Below are 23,194 nucleotides of genomic sequence, written 5' to 3' on the forward strand. Positions count from 1 at the left end.
TTGTTATACTCAGTGACGTCCAGTCTTTAGACAGTGATTGTGTTTGCTCAGCTTTAGGGTTTCGGGACTTTTTACATGATAAAAGCTCACATTTCTTGGTGTTTGTTTCTTATTCCAATAGGTACCTCTAAGATAAGACTTTCTCTTATTTTTACTAAAACAATAAAAAAGAACTGGTAAGATGCAGCTATGTTTTAGCTATAATCCTAAATAGTGGCAGGCCTATATCTATCTTATCGGATGGTGGACCTCTCATACCCAAAATAGTTTTATTGGAATACATTTCATTGCATGAGGACATTGAAAATACTTGACAATATGTGCAAAAATGTATAAAATAAACTATTTATTCGTAATTCTATAAAAACACAAAACATGTTATCAAACAACACAACGATTTTGTTCAATAACATTTTCAGACAACAGTGAAAAACTGAATATTTAAATCAATGAAATCCTTTACTTTCCTAGTATATTTGATAAATATCATTGTGTAGATTTGAAAGTCATACAAATAACCGAACATAGAAAATACAGATAAAATATAGGCTACACACAAATCATGCTTGCACACATCACATCGAATTGGGGGGGACGAATCTAGGAGTAGAATGTCCATAGGCCTACCATCAGATTACAAGAAACTAATAACGACTTTAATCTTTCGAGAATATCACTCAATTCATTTAATAAAATACCAAAAATAAAATATGTGCAAAATACTTCTCATAAAAAAATACTACTGTATTTATTAGTACACTTTTAAGTACCTCGAAAAATAAGGGAATTCAGAAAACATTTAAAGTGGTTGTAAGTGTTCCTCTGCGCATAGTCCTCTACTTTATAGTCACTTAAAAGCAGTGAATTGAGCTGAGTCGTTCAGAAAGTCTCTCCAAGCAAAGGTGTGTCTGGATGCTGCCGGGCTGGCAAAGTGCTGGTATTGTTGAGGTAGAGCGAACGGCGACGGATGCTGGAAAGACTGGTACCCAAAACTGAAGACTGTACCCAGGCATGTGGTCGGTCCAAGACAGCCTCCATTCTCCGTGTCAATGAAACCGGTCTGATACGGCTTTCCATCCCGAACTAGGATGGGTACCACTACTCTGCGCAACATAGGCGGTTGGTTTATGTCTTGTGACACTCCGTCCGGTCGTGACCTCTTCATTTTGTACCGGTGGTTCTGGAACCAGATCTTAATCTGCGTCGGTGTCAGGCGGAGGAGATGGGCGATCTGCTCGCGCTCTGGTGCTAACAGATAGTGCTGCTGACGGAAACGCCTCTCGAGCTCGAAGGTCTGGGCCTTGGAGAAGAGCACGCGGCACTTCTTCCCTGCCTCTGAGTCCAGAGAAGACTCATCTGACTTGGTAGAGTCTGGGCCAGTCTCCAGGCTGCTCTCATCTGAAGCTGAGGAATTACAAATTATGTTATTACACTGATCAAAACACCATATAAACAACTCACGATATACAATATCAGCAAAAATACCAGAATATAGAGATGTTTCAATAATAGAAGGATTTAATAGATTTGAATTAGACTTCACGTCTCCTTATAAAATGTATCCAATAATGACACAAGGCTTAGTTAATTGGATACCAATTGGATTTCATAAAACAGCTATGTTGGAAATCGCAGTAATGGATTATATGAAATTGTGTCAATTGAGGCGAGACCCATATTCACATTTTTACATTTTACTCATTATCAAAAGCTCTTATCCACAGCGAGTTACAGTTAGTGCATTCGTCTTAAGATAGCTAGGTGGGACAAACCACATATCACAGTCATATTAAGTACATTTTTCCTCAATAAAATAGCTATCAGCAAAGTCAGAGCTAGTATGTGTTATGTGTTTATATGGATCATATGAAGTGGTTATATGTTTCTATGCTCAGGTGTCAACCAGAGGACTTACAGAGGCAAGGGGTCCGGTCGCTGTCCATCCAGGAGGAGTACGGGGAGCTGGAGATACCGGGGGAGGGCTGCACTGTCTCTGCGTCATTTTCAGGCAAATCCAGGATGCTCCTCACGGAAAAACTGAACTTTGCCGCACCAGCCATTGCTTCCGGAAAAAACGGAATCCTTGGACGTGAAAACTATCCAAAGGAGAGAGACCGTTGATATAGGAGTAAAATCGATGTATCAAAAAATGGCTAAGCGTGCGCTGTCAGAGTCACAGACGACCTAGAATACCGTCTGTGTGTGGACACGAGGTAGTGCAGTGTTTGTATAAACAGTACTTCACCCGCTTATATATGCTCCTCCAGGATGCTAAGTACCTGAATGATCCGAGTGCCGTTATCCAATGATGGTAGGAGTGAACCCGCACAGAAGAATAACACCGTTGCCTCAACAATGGCGGAAGGAAACACTCGTCATCATTACAGATTCGTCCCGTATCGTTAAAAGTGGTGACCAGATAATGGTGATTGTTGCAGCTGAATCACATCTTGGTTGGCAAGTGACAACAGAGCCCAGCACCGTCACTCCCCCCCGTCGAAATAACATGTCCAATATTTGCATACAAAGTGAGCAATTAGTGTGAGATGTCCCTGAGTTGGTTTAACTAATTTATTTATGGGTGTGCAGCCCATAGTCATGACATGTATTTTTAAAAGACTTGAACAATCATGTTGTAAATAACGTCCCTGAAATAAAAATACATGACAATAAAAATAAAAATCCTCTAAAGGACATTTTGTTTGGATTGTCTTCATCTTCAAATAATGCAATATTAGGTTATTTGTCTTTAACTTCCGCTATCAATCTCATTCTAATTTCCCGAGGAAAAATACGTTTTTCTGTATACACATAGAGCACCACTCTAAAATGGAGAGATGACAATTACCCATTTCTAATGACAAGACAGAGTCGTCTTATGGCCATTTATCTTGTGACAGACGTGCATTCTAAGAGGCTAGCCATAAGGACAGTGTGAAATAAACTGACACAAATTTATTAGTATTTTAGTATTAGTGTTATTTTAGAGATGACACTTGAATCACAGGAGTGCTTTTGATTCCAACATATGGCACGCCCTTCTTGGATGGTTCAAACGCTATATCACTAAAGCAGAACAGGTGTCCTACACCCCCAGTCAAAACACGTGTTTTATAAAGGGATATAACTAGGAAGTAATGAGGCAGCTGATAAAGGTGATCAAGAATCACCAGAAGACGCATTCATATTCTGGGGGCATCTGTAAGGAGTGCTGTAAGGGGGGCTGTAAGGAGTGCTGTAAGGAGTGCTGTAAGGGGTGCTGTAAGGGGTGCTGTAAGGGGTGCTGTAAGGGGGGCTGTAAGGAGTGCTGTAAGGAGTGCTGTAAGGAGTGCTGTAAGGGGGGCTGTAAGGAGTGCTGTAAGGAGGCTGTAAGGGGTGCTGTAAGGGGGGCTGTAAGGGGTGCTGTAAGGAGGCTGTAAGGAGGCTGTAAGGAGGCTGTAAGGAGTGCTGTAAGGAGTGCTGTAAGGAGTGCTGTAAGGGGGGCTGTAAGGAGTGCTGTAAGGGGTGCTGTAAGGGGTGCTGTAAGGGGTGCTGTAAGGGGTGCTGTAAGGGGTGCTGTAAGGAGTGCTGTAATGAGTGCTGTAAGGAGTGCTGTAATGAGTGCTGTAAGGGGTGCTGTAAGGAGTGCTGTAAGGAGTGCTGTAAGGGGTGCTGTAAGGGGGGCTGTAAGGGGTGCTGTAAGGAGTGCTGTAAGGGGTGCTGTAAGGGGTGCTGTAAGGAGTGCTGTAAGGGGTGCTGTAAGGGGTGCTGTAAGGAGTGCTGTAAGGAGTGCTGTAAGGGGGGCTGTAAGGGGTGCTGTAAGGGGTGCTGTATGGGGTGCTTTAAGGGGTGCTGTAAGGGGGGCTGTAAGGGGGGCTGTAAGGAGTGCTGTAAGGGGTGCTTTAAGGGGTGCTGTAAGGGGGGCTGTAAGGAGTGCTGTAAGGAGTGCTGTAAGGGGGGCTGTAAGGGGTGCTGTAAGGGGTGCTGTATGGGGTGCTTTAAGGGGTGCTGTAAGGGGGGCTGTAAGGGGTGCTGTAAGGGGGGCTGTAAGGAGTGCTGTAAGGAGTGCTGTAAGGGGTGCTGTAAGGGGGGCTGTAAGGGGTGCTGTAAGGGGTGCTGTATGGGGGGCTGTAAGGGGTGCTGTAAGGAGTGCTGTAAGGAGTGCTGTAAGGAGGCTGTAAGGAGTGCTGTAAGGAGGCTGTAAGGAGGCTGTAAGGAGGCTGTAAGGAGGCTGTAAGGAGGCTGTAAGGAGGCTGTAAGGAGTGCTGTAAGGAGGCTGTAAGGGGTGCTGTAAGGGGGGCTGTAAGGGGTGCTGTAAGGAGGCTGTAAGGAGGCTGTAAGGAGGCTGTAAGGAGGCTGTAAGGAGGCTGTAAGGAGGCTGTAAGGAGGCTGTAAGGAGGCTGTAAGGGGTGCTGTAAGGGGTGCTGTAAGGGGTGCTGTAAGGGGTGCTGTAATGAGTGCTGTAAGGAGGCTGTAAGGGGTGCTGTAAGGGGTGCTGTAATGAGTGCTGTAAGGAGGCTGTAAGGGGTGCTGTAAGGGGTGCTGTAATGAGTGCTAATAAGGGGTGCTGTAAGGGGTGCTGTAAGGGGGGCTGTAAGGGGTGCTGTAAGGGGTGCTGTAATGAGTGCTGTAAGGGGTGCTGTAAGGGGTGCTGTAAGGGGTGCTGTAAGGAGTGCTGTAAGGGGGGCTGTAAGGGGGGCTGTAAGGGGTGCTGTAAGGGGTGCTGTAAGGGGGGCTGTAAGGAGTGCTGTAAGGAGTGCTGTAAGGGGTGCTGTAAGGAGTGCTGTAAGGGGTGCTGTAAGGAGTGCTGTAAGGAGGCTGTAAGGAGTGCTGTAATGAGTGCTGTAAGGGGTGCTGTAAGGAGTGCTGTAAGGGGGGCTGTAAGGGGGGCTGTAAGGGGTGCTGTAAGGGGTGCTGTAAGGAGTGCTGTAAGGGGTGCTGTAAGGAGTGCTGTAAGGAGGCTGTAAGGAGGCTGTAAGGAGTGCTGTAAGGAGGCTGTAAGGAGTGCTGTAAGGGGGGCTGTAAGGGGGGCTGTAAGGAGGCTGTAAGGAGTGCTGTAAGGGGTGCTGTAAGGGGTGCTGTAAGGAGTGCTGTAAGGAGGCTGTAAGGAGGCTGTAAGGAGTGCTGTAAGGAGGCTGTAAGGAGGCTGTAAGGAGGCTGTAAGGAGGCTGTAAGGAGGCTGTAAGGGGGGCTGTAAGGGGTGCTGTATGGGGGGCTGTATGGGGGGCTGTAAGGGGTGCTGTAAGGAGTGCTGTAAGGAGTGCTGTAAGGAGGCTGTAAGGAGTGCTGTAAGGAGTGCTGTAAGGAGGCTGTAAGGAGGCTGTAAGGAGGCTGTAAGGAGGCTGTAAGGAGGCTGTAAGGAGGCTGTAAGGAGGCTGTAAGGGGTGCTGTAAGGGGTGCTGTATGGGGGGCTGTAAGGGGTGCTGTAAGGAGTGCTGTAAGGAGTGCTGTAAGGAGGCTGTAAGGAGTGCTGTAAGGAGGCTGTAAGGAGGCTGTAAGGAGGCTGTAAGGAGGCTGTAAGGAGGCTGTAAGGAGGCTGTAAGGGGGGCTGTAAGGGGTGCTGTAAGGGGTGCTGTAAGGGGTGCTGTAAGGAGGCTGTAAGGGGTGCTGTAATGAGTGCTGTAAGGAGGCTGTAAGGGGTGCTGTAAGGGGTGCTGTAAGGGGTGCTGTAAGGAGTGCTGTAAGGGGGGCTGTAAGGGGTGCTGTAAGGGGTGCTGTAAGGAGTGCTGTAAGGAGGCTGTAAGGAGGCTGTAAGGAGGCTGTAAGGAGGCTGTAAGGAGGCTGTAAGGGGTGCTGTAAGGGGTGCTGTAAGGAGTGCTGTAAGGAGTGCTGTAAGGGGTGCTGTAATGAGTGCTGTAAGGAGGCTGTAAGGGGTGCTGTAAGGGGTGCTGTAATGAGTGCTGTAAGGAGGCTGTAAGGGGTGCTGTAAGGGGTGCTGTAATGAGTGCTAATAAGGGGTGCTGTAAGGGGGGCTGTAAGGGGTGCTGTAAGGGGTGCTGTAAGGGGTGCTGTAATGAGTGCTGTAAGGAGTGCTGTAAGGGGGGCTGTAAGGGGTGCTGTAAGGAGTGCTGTAAGGGGTGCTGTAAGGGGGGCTGTAAGGGGTGCTGTAATGAGTGCTAATAAGGGGTGCTGTAAGGAGTGCTGTAAGGAGTGCTGTAAGGGGTGCTGTAAGGGGTGCTGTAAGGGGTGCTGTAAGGAGTGCTGTAAGGGGTGCTGTAAGGAGTGCTGTAAGGGGTGCTGTAATGAGTGCTGTAAGGAGTGCTGTAAGGAGTGCTGTAAGGGGTGCTGTAATGAGTGCTGTAAGGAGTGCTGTAAGGAGGCTGTAAGGGGTGCTGTAAGGAGTGCTGTAAGGAGGCTGTAAGGGGTGCTGTATGGGGGGCTGTAAGGGGTGCTGTAAGGAGTGCTGTAAGGAGTGCTGTAAGGGGTGCTGTAAGGGGTGCTGTAAGGGGTGCTGTAAGGAGTGCTGTAAGGGGTGCTGTAAGGAGTGCTGTAATGAGTGCTGTAAGGGGTGCTGTAATGAGTGCTGTAAGGAGTGCTGTAAGGAGTGCTGTAAGGGGTGCTGTAAGGGGTGCTGTAAGGGGTGCTGTAAGGAGTGTTGTAAGGGGTGCTGTAAGGGGTGCTGTAAGGGGTGCTGTAATGAGTGCTGTAAGGAGGCTGTAAGGGGTGCTTTAAGGGGGGCTGTAAGGAGTGCTGTAAGGGGTGCTGTAAGGAGTGCTGTAAGGGGGGCTGTAAGGGGTGCTGTAATGAGTGCTAATAAGGGGTGCTGTAAGGGGGGCTGTAAGGGGTGCTGTAATGAGTGCTAATAAGGGGTGCTGTAAGGGGTGCTTTAAGGGGGGCTGTAAGGAGTGCTGTAAGGGGTGCTGTAAGGGGGGCTGTAAGGGGTGCTGTAATGAGTGCTAATAAGGGGTGCTGTAAGGGGGGCTGTAAGGGGTGCTGTAATGAGTGCTAATAAGGGGTGCTGTAAGGGGTGCTGTAAGGAGTGCTGTAAGGAGTGCTTTAAGGGGTGCTGTAAGGGGTGCTGTAAGGAGTGCTGTAATGAGTGCTGTAAGGAGTGCTGTAAGGAGGCTGTAAGGGGTGCTGTAAGGAGTGCTGTAAGGAGGCTGTAAGGGGTGCTGTAAGGAGTGCTGTAAGGGGTGCTGTAAGGAGGCTGTAAGGAGGCTGTAAGGGGTGCTGTAAGGGGTGCTGTAAGGGGTGCTGTAATGAGTGCTGTAAGGAGTGCTGTAAGGAGTGCTGTAAGGAGTGCTGTAAGGGGGGCTGTAAGGGGTGCTGTAAGGGGTGCTGTAATGAGTGCTGTAAGGAGTGCTGTAAGGGGTGCTGTAATGAGTGCTGTAAGGAGTGCTGTAAAGGGTGCTGTAAGGGGTGCTGTAAGGAGTGCTGTAATGAGTGCTGTAAGGAGTGCTGTAAGGAGTGCTGTAAGGGGTGCTGTAATGAGTGCTGTAAGGAGTGCTGTAAAGGGTGCTGTAAGGGGTGCTGTAAGGAGGCTGTAAGGGGTGCTGTAAGGGGTGCTGTAAGGGGTGCTGTAATGAGTGCTGTAAGGAGTGCTGTAAGGAGTGCTGTAAGGAGTGCTGTAAGGGGTGCTGTAATGAGTGCTGTAAGGGGTGCTGTAAGGGGTGCTGTAATGAGTGCTGTAAGGGGTGCTGTAAGGAGTGCTGTAAGGGGTGCTGTAAGGAGTGCTGTAAGGGGTGCTGTAAGGAGTGCTGTAAGGAGTGCTGTAAGGAGTGCTGTAAGGAGTGCTGTAAGGGGGGCTGTAAGGGGGGCTGTAAGGGGGGCTGTAAGGGGTGCTGTAAGGGGGGCTGTAAGGAGTGCTGTAAGGAGTGCTGTAAGGGGGGCTGTAAGGGGGGCTGTAAGGAGTGCTGTAAGGAGTGATGTAAGGAGTGCTGTAAGGAGTGCTGTAAGGGGGGCTGTAAGGGGGGCTGTAAGGGGTGCTGTAAGGAGTGCTGTAAGGGGAAGATGAGGCATAAATGTATAACGCATGTTTCCTTTTTTCCGTTAGTTTTTGGAGTGTGTGTTTAACTGTACTTCAGACTGAAGAGAGGTCTAATATTGGCTCTTGTCCCACACTTCAGATATACTTGCACGAGGCACAGGCAGGTCCGTGGAGTTCCATCTAGTTCCCATGCCAGCCCCTCTCTTCTCTGCTCTGCTCCGCGCACCTTTCCTTGGTGACAGAGCCTACCCTAGCGAGGACAGTGGACAAGCCTCAGCCTTCCATCTCAAGTCGTCCTGGGTGGTCGGCCGAGGGGGAACACAAATACATGCCAACCAGAGGCCGAGAACAAAGGAGGGAAATGTAGCTCTGCGTCCGAGACCCGTTGGAAGCATTTGTTCCCTTCGACATTTTGCATTTGTTCAGTCCTGCAATAATACGGTGATTGACGCCCTGCAACAATGTCCTTTAACTTTCCAGAATAAATCCGAGCTTGTTCCTTGTTGTCATGGTTTTGAATGGAATGCGTGCAGTACTATCTTCTGCTGCTCTACCTCGAACACCCGCCAAGTTTATAGTGAGCAGAAATATTACTGATGCATTTCCAAACGAATTAAAAAGCCTTTTAGTTTCCACCACACCAACGGAGTCGCTGACCTAGATGATTTGGATAATATGGCGTATCAAAATCGTGGCCTTTCATTTCGCTTTAATCTTTACGCACAACGATATTGCATCTTCATGCACTGAATACAACTCAAAAAATAAGCCTGGTAACAAAAAACAGAATGGACAACACTAAATGTAGACTCGTTTAGACCTAAAACACACCGTGGAGACATCAAGAGAAAGGCTCATTTTGTTTAGTCATAGTTTGATAATCCTCCTATAAAAACGGGGATAATCCTCCTATAAAAACAGGGATAATCCTCCTATAAAAACAGGGATAATCCTCCTATAAAAACAGGGATAATCCTCCTATAAAAACAGGGATATTCCTCCTATAAACACAGGGATAATCCTCCTATAAAAACAGGGATAATCCTCCTATAAAAACAGGGATATTCCTCCTATAAAACAGGGATAATCCTCCTATAAAAACAGGGATATTCCTCCTATAAAAACAGGGATAATCCTCCTATAAAAACAGGGATAATCCTCCTATAAAACAGGGATAATCCTCCTATAAAAACAGGGATAATCCTCCCATAAAAACAGGGATAATCCTCCTATAAAAACAGGGATAATCCTCCTATAAAAACAGGGATAATCCTCCTATAAAAAACAGGGGGAAACGCAGATCTGTGCAACAAGGTACTCAGTGAACAACTGCTCAAATAATGTTGACAAACTACAGTCAGGTCGCATAAACAGATTACTGAATGCAAGTAGGCCTACTACGGTGGCTCAAGTGGGTACGTTTGAAAAGGACTCTCCATTTAAGTGCAATACCTCGTAAGGCAAAGATAAATTATGTTCATGATAACGGGAATGTTTCTTTCCACAATGACCTCGCGAGCCCTCTTGATCTATTACACCCTCAGACTTCAGCTTCAGCCAGACACGAGAGGAGAGGAGAGGACAGGACAGGACAGGACAGGAGAGGAGAGGAGAGGAGAGGAGAGGAGAGGAGGGGAGGGGAGGGGAGGGGAGGGGAGGAGAGGAGAGGCTACTGGAGCTCTTCACGGCCAAATATTTACTTTGGTTGTTAGGCTCTCGGTTGGTTCCAAATCTTCTCAACAAAATTGAGATTTTCTCACTTGAAGTGTATAGTCCTTTAGGCACATTTGGTAAGACAATTAAAATAAATACTATTTCTTACTCTATCTAATTACAAACATTATGTAATATGTGTAATAATACAAGTTAAACAAATGATGTTGAGAAGATGAGGCTATTTAATCTCAATTTAGGTCTTTCTGATTTGATCTCCGCAGCTGTCCTCTGGCGCTTTGCATAAATATTTTGATAATGTAAAGAAAAAAATAGTGAATTCTAAGCATCTAAGAAATCTAAGCATCTAAGAAATACCACCACAAAAACAACGATGTATCATCTTTTTTATTAAATGTGTGCATAAACCTTCAACGATATTCGCAAATCGAATCCCAAATATTGATGTTTGCACCTAGAGCCATATTTATCTGGTTGCACCTGCTTCTGGCATTTGCTCATTACACTGTATATTTCTTTCGATTGCCCTCTTTGCCATAGGTCTAAAACGGGTTTAAAACGCACGGCCATAGTTAAGACCGTGCCAAAAGCAAAGTAATTCGATAAATGGAACAACGCGTGTTTGATCGAACACATCCTCTATGGAATACCATGACGACAGGGCATTTGCCATGAAGACATCAGGGTCCAAAGAAAAGTGCTCGATGGACCTGCCCGCTGCTCTGGTTAAGTACTGCGTGAAGAGTAGGGCTGTCTATCTTTGTGTAGAGATGAAAGCTGAATTGAGGGCACGCTTATTATCAACGAGGCTGCCTACATTGTTTGAATAAATTGTGATATTCCCTTTTATTTTAGGCCTATTTCTAGATTTAAACCATATACTGCATGTTTAACAAATGTGCTAGTGTGGATAACATCGGCAGTGGTTTACCCGTTGTGTCCTTGGACAAGCTGTGGTCTGTCTAAGTCTGTACGATGTTACAGTATGTCTGATAGTTGCTATTTGTCTCAAACGTTGTTACTCCCTGCTGATGTCTTGGTTGGACCAGGTCTTTCTTGGAAAAAATAGTTGTTTTATCTCAATGAGACTAACCTGGATAAATAAAGGTTAAATAAATAAAATAAAACAATCTTATTCTTACCATTTCAAATAAAATGGCGAGAAAACGGACACCAACATTGACTTCTATAGGCCTATTTTACGGGCCCACCCATTACCTCTGCTTGTACCAATAGAGCATGAGCGTTGAACTCCCAACACGGTCAATGGACTGGAGGTCACCGTGGTAACATGCTGCCCTCTTGAGGCCACAGTCTCCACTCAATCAGACCCAGAATGCAGCGTGGAGAATTAGTTAGTATAGGCCTAATTTGATATAGGTCTAAATGAACAATTAGGCCTAATCTGAAATCCAGAAAGCGAAACATCTAAAACAGATTCAACATCCGTAATCTGGTGTGCAGTTATAAAAACATGATAAAAATATCACAATATGGTCATCAGCCTATAACGAAACACCAATGCAAAACCTTTTTTAGCTTATTTTTAAATGACTGCATGTATTTTCCAAAAAGGTATTAAAAGTAGAATTACTTAAAAAAATATATAAATAACATAAGTTCTGACTGTATTTATACTGTGGTTCGATTCATAGTGATAACTGGGACAGTGTGGCATGTTTTCTTCTTTTGGCTCTATTCTCCAAACGTTTGGATTTGAAATCAAACAATGAATGTGATCATAAAGTTCAGACTGTCAGCTTTCATTTGAGGGTATTTTCATCCATATCGGGTGTGCACCGTCCTTCCATTTTAGGAGAGCAAAAGTATTGGGACAAATTCACTTAAATGTGTATTAAACTAGTCAAAAGTGAATTATTCATAGCACGCCATGACTACATCCAGCTTGTGACTGCACAACTTGTTGGATGCGTTTGCTGTTTGTTTCGCTTGTGTTTCAGATGAATTTGTGCCCAATAGAAGTGAATGGTAAATAATGTATTGTGTCATTTTGGAGTTACTTCTACATGAATGTGGATGCTACCATGATTACGGATAATCCTGAATGAATCGTGAATAATAATGAGTGAGAAAGATACAGATGCACAAATATCCCCCCCCAACCTCTCACCATCACATTAACAGGGTAGGTTAGCATTTTATATCATACCCCCAAGACATGCTAACCTCTCACCATCACAATAACAGGGGAGGTTAGCATTTTATATCATACCCCCAAGACATGCTAACCTCTCACCATCACAATAACAGGGGAGGTTAGCATTTTATATCATACCCCCAAGACATGCTAACCTCTCACCATCACAATAACAGGGGAGGTTAGCATTTTATATCATACCCCTAAGACATGCTAACCTCTCACCATCACAATAACAGGGTAGGTTAGCATTTTATATCATACCCCCAAGACATGCTAACCTCTCACCATCACAATAACAGGGTAGGTTAGCATTTTATATCATACCCCCAAGACATGCTAGCCTCTCACCATCACAATAACAGGGGAGGTTAGCATTTTATATCATACCCCTAAGACATGCTAACCTCTCACCATCACAATAACAGGGTAGGTTAGCATTTTATATCATACCCCCTTGACATGCTAACCTCTCACCATCACAATAACAGGGGAGGTTAGCATTTTATATCATACCCCCAAGACATGCTAACCTCTCACCATCACAATAACAGGGGAGGTTAGCATTTTATATCATACCCCTAAGACATTTACATTTACATTTAAGTCATTTAGCAGACGCTCTTATCCAGAGCGACTTACAAATTGGTGCATTCACCTAAGACATGCTAACCTCTCACCATCACAATAACAGGGGAGGTTAGCATTTTATATCATACCCCTAAGACATGCTAACCTCTCACCATCACAATAACAGGGTAGGTTAGCATTTTTTTTTGGGGGGGGGGGAATTCATTCAGGATTATTCGTAATCATGGAAGCATCCACATTAATGTAGAAGTGTTAAGAAACATATTATACTCTTATTTACAATCAAATGTACTCTAAAATGACACAATGCATTATTTACCGTTAATATATATAATATATAGGGTAGCCTATCTCCAGGGGGGTAGCCTATCTCCAGGGGGGTAGCCTATCTCCAGGGGGGTAGCCTATCTCCAGGGGGGTAGCCTATCTCCAGGGGGGTAGCCTATCTCCAAGGGGGTAGCCTATCTCCAGGGGGGTAGCCTATCTCCAAGGGGGTAGCCTATCTCCAAGGGGGTAGCCTATCTCCAAGGGGGTAGCCTATCTCCAGGGGGGTAGCCTACTTGTGAAGACTCGTAAGAACGTAGACCCAGTTGTACGTGAGGGGATATTTCAGGCTGAGAAAAATGTAATTGGGAGTACAGTAACCAAAATAAGGGTTGATCATGAGAACCAGTAGTAGTTCAGCGCTTCAAGATACGCTCAACTGCATATTCACCAGATGGCGCCACATAATCGTGGAATAGAATTCCAGTGTAGAATTTCAAGAATTCTCTACATTCTAAATTGGTGGCAGCAAGGTAAACCATGTGGAGGGCATGCCATGTCTTTTTAAAATCTCCTTTGTCATCTGATGGTGCAAAAAGTCATTTGATGTGGCAAACACTTTAACAGACTAATAAAACAACTAAACAAGACAGCACCCGAGTTTCCTCGAACCCATTTCTATTCTTCTGTATGGGGTGTAGGCTGTGCAGGAGATCTGGCCAAACGAATTCGTATTCCAAAACCAACAGGAATAGAGGAAAACTAAAAAGTTACTCAGAAAACTTGGCAACCTATGGAAATCAACGTGTCAACTTGCTTCATCATATTCGTCCCATAGATAGGCTACATAAGGCCTTTACTGTTTTGTCTGACCTTAACAATGCTGCTCTTTGATCCGGATGAGGGTGCATCTTGCTACACAACCTCATATATAGCCAACGTGTTCTTAGGCAGTGGTGTAAAGTACTTAAGTAAAAATACTTTAAAGTACTACTTAAGCTGTTTTTTTGGGCTAACTGTACCTTACTATTTATATTTTTAACAACTTTTACTTTACTCCACTAAATTCCTAAAGAAAATAATGTACTTTTTACTCCATTCCCTGACACCCAAAATTACTATTTACATTTTGAATGCTTAGCAGGACAGGGAAATGGTCCAATTCACACACTTATCAAGAGAACATCCCTGCCCTACTGCCTCTGATATGGCGCTTTGTTTGTAAATGATGTCTGTGGGTTAGAGTGTGCCCCTGGCTATCCATACATTTAAAAAACAATATAATTGTGCCTTCTGGTTTGCTTAATATAAGGAATTTGAAATGATTCATACTTTTACTTTTGATACTTAACTACATTGGCAATTACATTTAATGTTGGTATTTAAGTATATTTAAAGCCAAATACTTTTAGACTTTTACTCAACTAATATTTTACTGGGTGACTCACTTTTACTTGAGTCATTTTCTATTAAGGTATCTTTACTTTTACTCCAGTAAATGTACTTTTACTTCAGGCCACTCTTGCAGATGTGTCCTGTCCTTGTGGTGTTCATCAAGAAACTAGGGAGGGAATGAAAAAAGGACACAATTGGCTTATCAGTTATCATATGCTATAATTGATGGTGTTATGTTTTAACATATATTCTGGCCTTTAGATACATGTATTGGACAAAATGTGACTTTATAGACATTTTATTCCATTTTCCATTTTCATAACGCTTATTTATTTTTAAGGATGTTTGACTTCATTTTCAGGCTTAGGGTTAAGGGGTTGAGGTTATGGGTTTGGATTTACAGTAGGTTAAGTCTACATTGGGCTCCTGAGTGGCACAGCAGTGTACGGCACTGTATCTCAATGCTAGAGGCGTCACTACAGACCCTGGTTCGATTCCAGGCTGTATCACATCCGGCCGTGATTGGGAGTCCCATAGGGCTGCCCACAATTGGCCCAGCGTCGTTAGGGTTTGGCCGGGGTAATGCCGTAATTGTAAATAAGAATAGGTTCTTAACGTACTTGCCTAGTAAAAAGCAATGATTGTAATTGTTTTTTAAAGTAATTTTTATTTAACCTTCATTTAACTAGACAAGTCAGTTAAGAACAAATTCTTATTTACAATGACGGCCTATCAACAAACAAAATGAATGACCATGTTCACCAACAGTGCTGAATTAAAACGAAGTAATGTTTACATTAATTCGTTTTGAAGAATTACCAAACATAAACGAAGCATTCCACTGGGCAAAAACTGATTGAATTAACGTTTCAACGTCATTTCAACAAAAACATTCAACGTGATTACATTGAATCAATGTGGAAAACTGATTACATCTGTCATCAAGATAAAATAATTTCGTATTTTTTCATCCAACTTTTAACCTAAATCCAATGACAAAAATCCAATGTATTGATTTCACGTTAGTTGACAACTCAACCAAATGTAAATCAATACTAGGCCTTGAACTGATGTCTGTACCTCGGGGCAGGAAGCGGTTAAAAGCGTTGCACCACTAACCGCTGGTTCGAATCCCTGAGCCGACTAGTTGGAAAAAAAATCTGCCCAATGTTCCCTTGAGCAAGGTATGTAACCCTAATTGCTCCTGTAAGTCTCTCTGGAAAGAGCGTCTGCTAAATTATGTAAATGGTATATTACCACTCATTTGACTGTTGTGGAAAATAGATTTTCCAATATTTTTGATTGGCCGAGCTCTGCTCTTAATGTTAATGAAGACCAGGTGCCAGACGTACAGATGTCAAAATGATGGATGCTTAAAAGTGTCGTAAATATTGTTTCTTTTGTCCTTCTCACGTGAAATCCAGCCCTGGCCCTCTGAAACACGACTATATGTCGTTAACCTGCAGTCGTCCTCATTACGGCCGTACTAAAGTTCCAGGGCACTCAACCTTTCCGAACCTTCCAGAAGTGTTAACCTGTAAAGGACTTTAATGGTGTCGGATGAGAGAGGTTCGAGTCATCAATGGGACACTTTAAAAAGGTCCCAAGCTGCGATTATACATTTGCTAAATCCATGCAGAGACCCCCCTCCCCAGAGATAAAAAATCTATAATATAATATAATATAACTCATATTTAACACATCTGTGATACATGAAATTAGTTAGAGACTAATGTTAATAGCTCCAAAATGTTCCTAACAACTCAGAAACACTATCCTTCCTCAAGACTCAAGAGTCTATTTAGGGTTGAAAGCTGAGTTCCCACAATGGAGTCCATACAGTCATTACAGCAAGCGGGAAACTGTAGCGGAGTATGCCTATAGTCATCACTAACTCATTTGCCATTTCTGCAGATTTGTCAGAATCTCAAGGACCAGGAAATATACTTCGCACCCCTAGCAACCCAAAACACAGATGACAAATGTGCTTTTGGATACTACCATCATGCACGTCCCCATCTTCACTGGGAAGGTACAATATAATATTCGCATGTAGCCAGACCAAAGTGGTTCAGACAGAGTACAACAGAGTAGGACATTTTTCATACGATATATTAGTCTAGTCGTTGGCTTCAATACATCAGTAGCCTAAGTACACTGTCTGAAGTAGGCCCACTAAATTGCAGTGTGACAATTCTTTTGGCTCTGAGACTTGTACTACACGCAAGAAGCATGGCAAGCTAGGCTAACTTCCCACTGGACACGCACTGGTTAAATCAACCTTGTTTCCACGTCATATCAATGAAATGACGTGGAATAGATGTAGAATTGGCTTCTGTGCCCGATTGGTTCCTTTGATCATCGCATATATTCAAATAAATACCAGCAGCAATACACAGTCGCAGCGTGATAACATCAATGATAGATAGCCTGTAATAATATCTTACTGTTGTTGTTGGCAAATGTTATATTAACTTATAATGACAACCAACGAATAATAATGGTAATAACGACTATCTTAACAATTAATAAGAATCGTATAATAATCACAATAATTACAGTAGGCTATCACAATAATCATAGTGATAGTCGTAGTAGGCCTGATCACAATCATCATAACCATAATAATACATATTATAGTTGTCTTATCGCTGCAATCTTAAACATGAAATATGATACAGCTTACTTTCCCCAAACATTCTGATCATGAAGAAATATTCGATTATAGACCGACTTCATTAGCATAATTCATATTTAGACCAAATTATTGCTATTAATATTCACATTTTAAATGATCTCCTCGTCGCATCCCAACTACAATTTCAGACTAAAAGCTCAATTCACATCATGAGACTTCGGATCAACAATTTTAATCGCCAAGTACATTTTGATGTTATTTGACATGATCCATTTGATATTATGGCATTATTACTGGGGAAATTACAGTCACCACATACCTGAACGTAGTGAAGCCTAAACGGCCTGCCGTGACCAATTTTCCTTTTGGGTAAGTCTTTTACCGTTCGACGGAAATAAACATTTCACAGTGATGGCATAAGAGTGGCCTAGTCTACATACTATATTGCATCAATGTTAAACTCTGAATAGGAACGATAATATTTTAGCAGTAGGCAAATGATTCGTTGATATCAAGTTATTTCATTGCGTCTTAACATGTGCATTCTCTATTGAGCAGCATAGAGAAAATACAAAGTTATATCTACACTGGTTGTATGTAGAACCTTTAAATTCACCCAGAGTTCTCTTCGATTCATATTGCCACTTCGTCATGCCGTCAAGATTTCACGTTAAAGGATAAGCCTTCTGTATATGTAGGTTATTTGTTGTCTTCGGTTATAAATAAGGCCTAACAATTCTAAAGGAGTCCGTTTACACCAGAACATTGTAATGTTTCTGCTTCTGTCTGTCCAATAACATGTCAAACGTCCATCTCTCTTAGTAGAAGATGATGATTCCAGTTGGCCTTTAGCGTCAGATACGTTATAGGCGATTTACCACAGTTCCTTAGATCTACTGGAGTAATGATTGTCACACGATTTCAACTATGATAGTTTGATTTGGCAAAGAGACACAATTAGAATCCGGGACTTATCCATTTAACAACGATCAGTATAGGCTATCCCGAGACAGATAAATGAAGAGAATCCTAATTACTTTGATTATTGATACAGTTCCCCAAAAAGCAATCGCTGATAGACAAATCATTTGGTTGTTATGAGGAAAGGCTTTTAGGTCACTCCATTGACTTCTTCTCAGACGTTTTTCGGATCAGTCTCAGTGGAATTTTAAGTGAACGCCTCATCCTCTGGTTCACATTTAGTCGAGAGGTTGTTATTCTTTAAACAAGGGGTCATATACTGCATCAAATGAAGATTCCATTCACTACATCAATGTTCATTCAATGTAAACTCCCTACACCTAGTCTAGTTCATAAAATGGTCATGCTATGAATACGCACAACACGCAATTTGAAGAACATCATTATAATAACGTCAAATGCCTTTAATTTGGACAAAACGCCACTATCATGGAAAGTTGATTACTGGTCATCAAGTTATTGAGAGCGCGTTCTGTCCGTCCATAATATCCACCTACCCTGCTATAATTCTGGATGTTATAATATTATATAAGGCCATCTGAAATTTGAAATGCTTAGTTGCTACATCCATTTTTGGACATATAAATTCATTTTATATGGGCTACCCATTGATATTTTAAGAATATAACTTGCTTCAATTCAACTGTCGTACCACGTCAGAACCCAAAATCCAAGCTTGTTTTACGCCAATGTTTGTAAACAATGTAAACAAACACTGTATAGCCTCAAAACATGGTTAAAACTACCATTGTGATGTCATGGATGGTCAGTTCTTGCATCCATAGCTCTGTATAAATATGAGAGCGGTTACATTATTTTCTCCAGGCCCATCCCTCAGCTTTTTACCATAACAGAGGCGAGGTGTCCACGTTGTTATTGTTTCAATAAAGGATTCTATCGTTAAGATACATTATCAACAATAAATATGCAATTAAATAACCAGGAATGTATTACATTAGGCTACAAAATAGAAAATATGAAGCGACGATTTTGACGTTTGAAGAAATTGGTCGAATTATGATATGTTTTATCAATGTGAATGAGTAGCCTATAGCCTAGACAATTAGGTATGGGCTATATTGTTTTATAACGATGTACAAATAGCACTGAGGCAGTATGTGTACAGCACAACCTGTAAGACATGGTGGTAACGTTGTTTTAGTGCTATTCACCATGGACATTATGAAATAGCCTTCTGTTTGGATCCGTGCAACCTGGACACATGTTGCTTACTGCGCACGTCTCAAGTTAATTCAGATACACAACGACATATCAAAACAGAGGCGCGGGGCCAAGCACCGCTGGGAACACGTAGACTCTCCCCATAGCGCATAGCGCATTATGCAATAACATTAGGCTATATGATATAGTATATGAAACGGATCCCACTGCTTGATAGTTTATGAACTGATAGGACATGTATAGCCAGCATGAATAGGCCTACACTGAATTAGATTAGTCTGTTACATAAAAATTATATTGTCTGAGAAATACAGGCAGGGATATAAATGATAAACTGGGCAATGCAAGGAAATCGTGTATTAGACATCATGTGATATAGCCTAGAATGGTGCAATATCATAAAACATGTACACTAAATGATATAGGCCAATGTGATATAGAGGGAGTCACTCAGAAATAGGTGAAACACAAAACAGATGAAGTGCGTAAGCGATAGTAGCCTATTCCTCAAAATGCATCATCATCTATGGAGGGACTTACTGACCTCCAGTCACAGGAGTACTGGTCAAGCATAATCATTCCATTGTCGATATCAACTTTATTGGCCTATTGGTATTTTGAGGATATGAATGAGGTGCACACTAGGGTAATTCAAAGATTTTAAAAAGATGTAAAATTCAAGATGGGTTAAAATGTGGAGAGAATCACTTGAGATACCCAGTCAATCTGGTGGGGGGCGCTGCTGCTGCGTGACGCTCTCTCTAAAAATACGGAACCAGGCGAACCCTCGTTTTCTACAAGGGCTTTGCCGTAGACAGCCACAAATTACCATGTAGAAAATTCAGTTCTAGATATTTTTCTGAAATATTTTAGAAAATAGTTGGACAATAAAATCTAAACATGTCTGTTGAGAACAGAAAAGTATTGTCCTGTCCCAGTTAGGCAACCTCAATATTGGCCTATAGTCCATGCGGCGAAGGAAATGTTGAAACTATACTGTAGTCTTGCTCTGGTGACAATGCAGTGTATAATAGAGTGGAATAACCAACATGACCTCACGCCCTGAATAAAAGCAACACACATAGGCCTATTCTCTTTTAGAATTTAGAACCGCTGAGGCTGCATTATAACCCTTTCCTCTTTGGGTATAAAAGAATGTCACGAGCCACCCCGGGAACATCATGCACGCGCTGTTTAGACTCACCGAGAGGGCTACATCAGCCTGCCTTATAATAACTTGTATTGTATCGTTTCAGAATGAAATAATGGTCATTAATCCTTACCTCTATGGGAATGGAAGGCGATCCGCTCCTAGCCACCCTTGGTCGGGTACATCCTCCTGAAGTTACAGTAGGTCTCCCTACCGAAAGCGACATTAGTCTGCCTTATAAGGGCACATATAAATAACCCCAACATCAGTCCAATATGCTCTGTGTTGCTTGGCTCCAGCAACCCGAATAGCACATCAGATGTCCACTGCTTGTTACGTTTTTGTCTCGTGGAAATATCGGAATAGGTCCAACAGAAAGATAACTTGTAGGCTATTTGGACCATATTGATTGCACAGTGCAAATAAAACGAGGCGTGAGCCTATAATAAATAAATACAAATCTGGCTATCTGATGCACTCAAAAATATTATACAAAAATACTGATCTTAGCATAGGTATACCCCTTAATTAAAACAATATGTTGAATACTTTATTCATGTAGCCTAGGAACATAAAATAATGTTATCACCATGCAGCTAAAATAGCAGCAAGCATGCCATATGATGAGAACCCCCCTGTAAATAAATCACAGTTAGGCTACTTGTAAATTACTGTAAAACGTTGGTTTAAAAGTACATTACTGTAAACTTTAATTTACGGTAACATTCGGTACCTTTTTTTTACAGTAACTTACAGGTAACTGGCAGCCACTAAATTACCTTAAAAACAACTGAATTTGAAAAAAGGTATGTTTTACAGTGCATGGCTAGCTTAAAAATGCAACAGTAGATAATGTGTATGTGCAATTGGCAGCGGAATATTGATAATGTAATGGCTGCATTCCTTTAGCCTAAAAAAAATCTCGATTTGATGAGTGAAGTTGAAATGATTTTTGCACCATTTTAAGCGTAAAATTAAGGATTTCCGCATGAGTTACAAGCGAGCTCAATGGACAGAAACGAAAATATTGAAATTGGGTTATTACGTCGACTGTCCCGTTGGTCCGTATCCCCCAAAACCAGTTAGTCGTGTTTTACAGATCAGAAAGGATGCGATGCGTTGACTTGCGGTTAGGACCATTCGACACGGCTAATCCTGTTTTAGTCAACTATACGATGCATGCCTTAAATTCCTTTAGTTCAAATAAGCAGAGCACCGCTAGTATTTAACCTAGGCCTGTACCATGCGCGAGGGACATCGTCCTAGACTGAGGACATGCCTGGAGAGCAGAGTTGAATTCATTGTTAGTCATGCCTTTTAGATTTCCACAAAACGTATAGGCCTAACTATTTAGCCAACTGTATAATATATTGGAAAATATCGGATTAAAATAATAGGCTACAAATCATGGCAACACAGACATCAAAAGATCCCCTGCTAATCTGATAGATTACATGATGTGCCATGGTAATTCATGTGATCTCCATCGATTCATCGCTCCCCACCTTTAATCTCTTCAGTGGTAGGCAATGTTATACACAATTCATGGATTTACAAATTGAACTATTTTGGTGATCGCAACGCATTATGTAAAGCAAAGAGGCTGGGTTACAGGAAAATGCATAGAGATACACATAGGAGGATGTAGGTCTACTGTAGCCTAGTAGGTCTGCACATGGAATACACAACGTATTGTTTTACATGGTAAATTCCTACCATGCTTGGCTATAACAAAAATATAATAATAATAAATAATAATAATAGGTCTATAGGCCTACCACCTTTACACAAATAATAATATTTTTCAGGAATACATCCACAGTTATAACAATAATAATACAACCAATAACAACAACAACAATAATACAAACATCTGCTGTAATATCGCTTCGGCTGTAATACAACCTGAGCCTAAATCTCGCTGATGAAGCACGATAATTATTCTCTCTTTAGGCAGACTTAAAGATCGTATATATCTCTTCACATTCCTCTACACACATCGTTAACACTTATCTGTCAATGCCCAATTTACCCTTCAGATTTATGTCTCTCTGCGATAAGATGACGTGTTGACAGAAAGAAGAATAGAGCTAAATAGACGAGGGACCCATCACAAGACACCCATTCGTATTAGAATGTTACGGAGGTGGAATGGATGGCAAGCGAATTCCCTCAATGCCTTGATTGGCCCCAATGCACGCGCGCCCCTGGGGAATTAAATTGGCACTTGAAGCTGGATCTGCTCGTGAACCAACCGATAGTTAAAAAAAATCATAAATAAGCCAATTTCGAATCTTGATCAACATTGCACCATGCATGGTCCGAATGGGGCGAAATAATATTAGTAAAATAAATGCTTTTTAAATACTATCACATGAATCTGAAAGTATCTACACTGCTAATTGCTGAGCGGAGACCTCTGATCCCTCAGACGACTCTTTGTTATTCCAGACATCCGAAGCACCTCAATGGAAACAAGTTGAGCACGTTTTCCAACCGTAAACATGATCCTTTATCCTTAAGGCATTAGTGGCCGCCATCGAGAGCGGGGGCCAGGGGAATCAGCCCGGTCCGCACAAATACGTACACCAGAAACACCCTTATGCAGCTTTTCGACTGTAACATCAGTGTTACGCATTAGACCTAGTGTCACACTAGGCTATACTGGGGACATAGTGTTTCCATAGCTAAGGCAGACAGTCCGGACTTGTGAAGAGCAGAATCAAGAACCTCTGCACAATCAAAACAGTTTGTGAGAAGGTGATACGTTCACAGTTAGCCATTGTTATGTAGGCTAAATGCCAGCTGAAAAGTACCAGTGGCCTGGCTTTGGCCCCAAGTGAGAGCGGTTCCGCCGGAGCCATGGCCCAGTGAGACACGGGTGCCGGCCCGCATAGATGGAAAGAGAAAAGTCTGAGCCTTTGGGGTAAAACACTGGGGTAAATCCTGTATGGAAATGCACCAATAGAACAGCTGGAAAACGAACGAGAAAGATTTTAGAGTTCAGTGATCACTAACCTGGAATCTATCGCTGCTATAACAGATGAGGGCCCTGGAAGACACGGACAGTAAGAAGATGGGTAGAGTCTAAGCCAATCTTGACAAAATGCAGTGCAGAATAAGCTTGAGCGACGTATGTGTGTGTATGGACGATATAGGCTAGTGTTGATACCCTGAAATATGTTTCTAAGATGCCGAGCAAACTAAGCTTACTGTTGTGAAGTGACCCTTAGCAACAAGAGAAAGAGAAAACCG

The 23,194-nt window shown here is 42.6% G+C and overlaps 1 protein-coding gene across 1 annotated transcript; it reads right to left on the reverse strand.

The window, feature by feature from the left end:
• Positions 1 to 741: 741 nt before the first annotated feature.
• Positions 742 to 2,085, reverse strand: LOC115162020 (homeobox protein Nkx-2.8-like). Its single transcript, XM_029712936.1, has 2 exons — positions 1,916 to 2,085; positions 742 to 1,404 (listed from the first exon to the last, which is right to left on the reverse strand). The coding sequence occupies exons 1-2, from the start codon at positions 2,058 to 2,060 to the stop codon at positions 848 to 850; spliced, it is 702 nt and encodes a 233-aa protein (XP_029568796.1). The 5' UTR covers positions 2,061 to 2,085; the 3' UTR covers positions 742 to 847.
• Positions 2,086 to 23,194: the final 21,109 nt, after the last annotated feature.

Source organism: Salmo trutta, chromosome 25 (genome assembly GCF_901001165.1).
Source record: "Salmo trutta chromosome 25, fSalTru1.1, whole genome shotgun sequence".
NCBI lineage: Eukaryota > Metazoa > Chordata > Actinopteri > Salmoniformes > Salmonidae > Salmo > Salmo trutta.